The sequence below is a fragment of the Geospiza fortis genome, unplaced genomic scaffold, assembly GCF_000277835.1.
Source record: "Geospiza fortis unplaced genomic scaffold, GeoFor_1.0 scaffold178, whole genome shotgun sequence".
NCBI classification, from domain to species: Eukaryota; Metazoa; Chordata; class Aves; order Passeriformes; family Thraupidae; genus Geospiza; species Geospiza fortis.
Window position 1 is genome coordinate 1,435,153 of NW_005054466.1, and position 2,862 is coordinate 1,438,014.

General features: G+C 50.3%; 1 protein-coding gene across 1 annotated transcript in view; it reads left to right on the top strand.

The window, feature by feature from the left end:
* Positions 1–2,862, top strand: part of SMARCC1 (SWI/SNF related, matrix associated, actin dependent regulator of chromatin subfamily c member 1) — a gene marked incomplete at its 3' end in the record, with an annotated part of 56,070 nt that overhangs the window by 48,694 nt on the left and 4,514 nt on the right. The window contains exon 26 of the mRNA XM_031062817.1: positions 2,498–2,632. Within this exon, the coding sequence (XP_030918677.1) occupies positions 2,498–2,632 (135 nt within the window). The remainder of the gene's footprint in view (positions 1–2,497; positions 2,633–2,862) is intronic.

The window sequence follows — 2,862 nt, forward strand, 5'->3', positions numbered from 1 at the left end:
CAGGGATTTCTCTTCCCACTCCCTTAAAAAGCCAGACAATATTGGAGCTTTGGGTGATCTCTGTTTGAGGGAGTAATTCAACTCTTCATCATAAACTCTGGGCCTGGCCATGTGAAAAGCTGTTTTCCTTAGGATTTCATATCAGAGCAATGTTGCAGTTGGATTCTGAGTGACAATGGGGGTTAAAGACAAGGGATTGAAATGAGGGGTTTGTTTGGGATTTTTTCCCTTGTTATTGGTTTTTGTTTGTTTGTTTGTTTGTTTTTCTTTTGGGATCAGTGGCTTCCAGAAGTTGAGTTGTGCTGTTTGAGGAGTGGTGAATATGAATGTTCAGGGTGAGACTCTGCATTTCATACAGACCAACAACTGAGATGTGTTTGCACAGGTTCTGGTTTCTGAACAAACAGCATTAGAATTTAAGTACCTTCTGCTCACTTTCCTCTCAATGGACACCCAGTGTGAGCTGGGTTTTCCTTTCTGTGCAGAAGTATCCCTGATGGCTCCTGCTCTGCTCCAGCTGGGACTGAGCTGCAGAACTGCTGCTCTTGATCCATCTCTTCCCCTCCCCAGAGCTGTTCTGGTCCCAGTTTCACCTCCTGCCAAACACTGACCTTGTGACTTCCCCAAATCCCTGTTGGAGGTGCCTGGGACTGGAGAGATCATTCCTGGAAGCTGCTGATCCCAGAGGGGCTCCAGGAGAGCTGGAGAGGGACTGGGGACAAGGGATGGAGGGACAGGACACAGGGAATGGCTCCCAGTGCCAGAGGGCAGGGATGGATGGGAGATTGGGAATTGTTCCCTGTGAGGGTGGGGAGGCCCTAGAATAGAATCCCCAGAGCAGCTGGGGCTGCCCCTGCATCCCTGGCAGTGTCCAAGGCCAGCTGGACACTTGGAGCAGCCTGGGACAGTGGAAGTGTCCCTGCCATGGCAGGGGTGGCACTGGGATGATCCTCAAGGTCCCTTCCAACCCAAACCATTCATGTATTCCATGGTGCTTTTTTACAGAATCATTTAGGTTGGAAAAGCCCTTTAGGATCACTTGCTCGTTTCTGACTCCAGGCTGGTGCAGTGATGGGTTTATCAGGCATTTCAGATTACCACTGAATTTGTGCTCCTGATTTTCCTCAGCTGCTGCTGTAGGGATTTGTCCTTTGCCCATGGAATGCCCTGGGTAGTGCCAGGCTGAGCCTCTTTCAGTCTGTCTAGGAAAAACTTCAGGGCTAATTTCCTTTCCAAGGTGTATTTGGAGACCTGTTCTTTACCTAATCACGTGCTTTGTTCAGGTGTCCATCCCATTTCATTATTAAAATTGCACATGTGAAACAGAGTGTAATGTTTGGTAGAGGACTGTGTATCCCCAGGTGATTCCCTCACTCTGAATTTTCGTACAAACAAGTTTATTTCACTGAACAGTGTTATTTAACATGAAATTTCCTGTTCTGTCAGCTTTGTTTCATTATTTTGTGTGCAGCACTTTGGTCAGTTTTGGAACAGCTGCTGGAATTTCTCAGGGATGTGGTATTGGATGAGCTTGGGGTCACTGTGGTTCTCTCAGCCCTGATTTGAAATTCACTTCAGAGAGTCAGGAGTGCCTTTGCCCACATTTACTGAGCCCTCCCTCACTGCTGCTGGGTCAGGGAGGTGACCATTGTCAATGGCACGGTGTCCCATGGGTTTGAGAAGTTCAGATTCTGCTCAGGGTTCCAGGGAGGTTTCTAATGCTGCTTTCCCCCAGCTCTGTGTTTGTCCCAGTTTGCGCCCAGCTCCCTCAGCAGGGGTCTGTTTGCTCTTCTCCTTGTTCCCTGCTCCCCCCAGCCCTCACCTTTCCCTGGGACAGCCAGCCCTGGGACCTGTCCTGTGACACACCTGGGAGCACAGAGCCCCCCACGCTGCACTCAGGGGCTTCTCCTGCTGAGCTCAGGTTTTAACAGAAGCAGGGAGAGGCATCATGAGCACCCTTGTCGCACTCTGAGGGTGTGAAACACTTCCATGGCTGCCTCATGGATCAGATATAGATGCACAGATCTCTGGTGTTATTTATGTGTGGATATAAATGGCACCAAGCTAATCCTTATAAAAATCAATTTGCCTTCTGCTTGAGAAAATCTATTTTAATGGCAAAGACATGGCAGTGCCATCCCCCTGGTTTGGGGTCATTCTGGGTCACAGCCTCCTGTGTGTGTCCTGCTGGGAGCTTTTTGGGTGACCCTCAGCTGCCTCCCTGACAAACCCCTTCCTTCTCCCTCATTTGCATTCCCACTGGAAGGGCTCCCTGTGCCCAGTGCTGGATTGCTCTGAGCATCCTCCACACCTCCTGTATGAAACCTTCACACCTGTTTATTTGATTAAACCTTAATCATCTTCCAGGGGCCTCTGGTTCCCAGCATAAGATGTAGAATTCCCAGTTTCCTGCCAGCAGCAGAGCAGGGTGGCTGAAGGTGGCTGATCCCCTTCCTGTGCCCAGTGTCACACAGCACCCCCTGTGTTTCATCCCCAGCACCTGGCAGCTGTGGAGGAGAGGAAGATCAAGTCTCTGGTGGCCCTTCTGGTGGAGACTCAGATGAAGAAGCTGGAGATAAAACTTCGCCACTTTGAGGAGCTGGAAACCATCATGGACCGGGAGAAAGAGGCAGTAAGTGCAATTGGGGATCAGATCTCTCCCTGCAAATTCTGTGTGCCAGCACCTGGAAAAACAGCAGCTCCTCTCCTCTCCTTTGTGTCCCTCTCCTTCAGCTGGACCCCACAATTCCCTCCCACAGTGGCATTTGAGCCCTGGCCTGCTCCATCCAGTGTTTCTCTGGTCCACAAGCAGCACACTGGGGTATCTGGCTTTGCTTCCTCTTCCTTGCTCTGAGCAGGAAT